The sequence below is a fragment of the Buceros rhinoceros genome, unplaced genomic scaffold (assembly GCF_000710305.1).
Source record: "Buceros rhinoceros silvestris isolate BGI_N320 unplaced genomic scaffold, ASM71030v1 scaffold32295, whole genome shotgun sequence".
In the NCBI taxonomy this organism is placed as follows: domain Eukaryota; kingdom Metazoa; phylum Chordata; class Aves; order Bucerotiformes; family Bucerotidae; genus Buceros; species Buceros rhinoceros.
The window spans coordinates 400-719 of NW_010411627.1; the positions used below are offsets into that span (position 1 = coordinate 400).

Below are 320 nucleotides of genomic sequence, written 5' to 3' on the forward strand. Positions count from 1 at the left end.
TTCCAGCGCATTTACCAGGGTGCGCGGCGCATGCACCAGAACCCCTGTGAGTTCCCCGTGGACTGAGGGGCTCAGGGAGGGCAGCCCGGCCCCGGGGGTGCTGGGGAGGGCTGAGGTCCTGCAGGCAGCAAGAGCAGCCCTGGGGATGCCAGGAGGGAGCATGGCGCTTCGGTCCTCACCACGTAGCTGGGCTCTGGCAGCTCCCACTGCCAGGCTGGGGGGGTCCCAGGAAAATCCTGCTGGAAGGGAAGGGATTTTCCCAGGGTGCACTTGTCCGTGGTCCCCAGGGAGCTGCCCTGGGGCAATGGGTTTGGGGCTCT

At 67.2% G+C, this 320-nt stretch overlaps 1 protein-coding gene across 1 annotated transcript in view; it reads left to right on the forward strand.

Moving 5' to 3' along the window:
* Positions 1–66, forward strand: part of LOC104493411 (meteorin-like) — a gene marked incomplete at its 5' end in the record, with an annotated part of 461 nt that extends 395 nt beyond the window's left edge. Inside the window, one exon of the mRNA XM_010136083.1 lies at positions 19–66. Coding sequence (XP_010134385.1) covers positions 19–66 — 48 coding nt within the window. The remainder of the gene's footprint in view (positions 1–18) is intronic.
* Between the last annotated feature and the right edge of the window lie 254 nt (positions 67–320).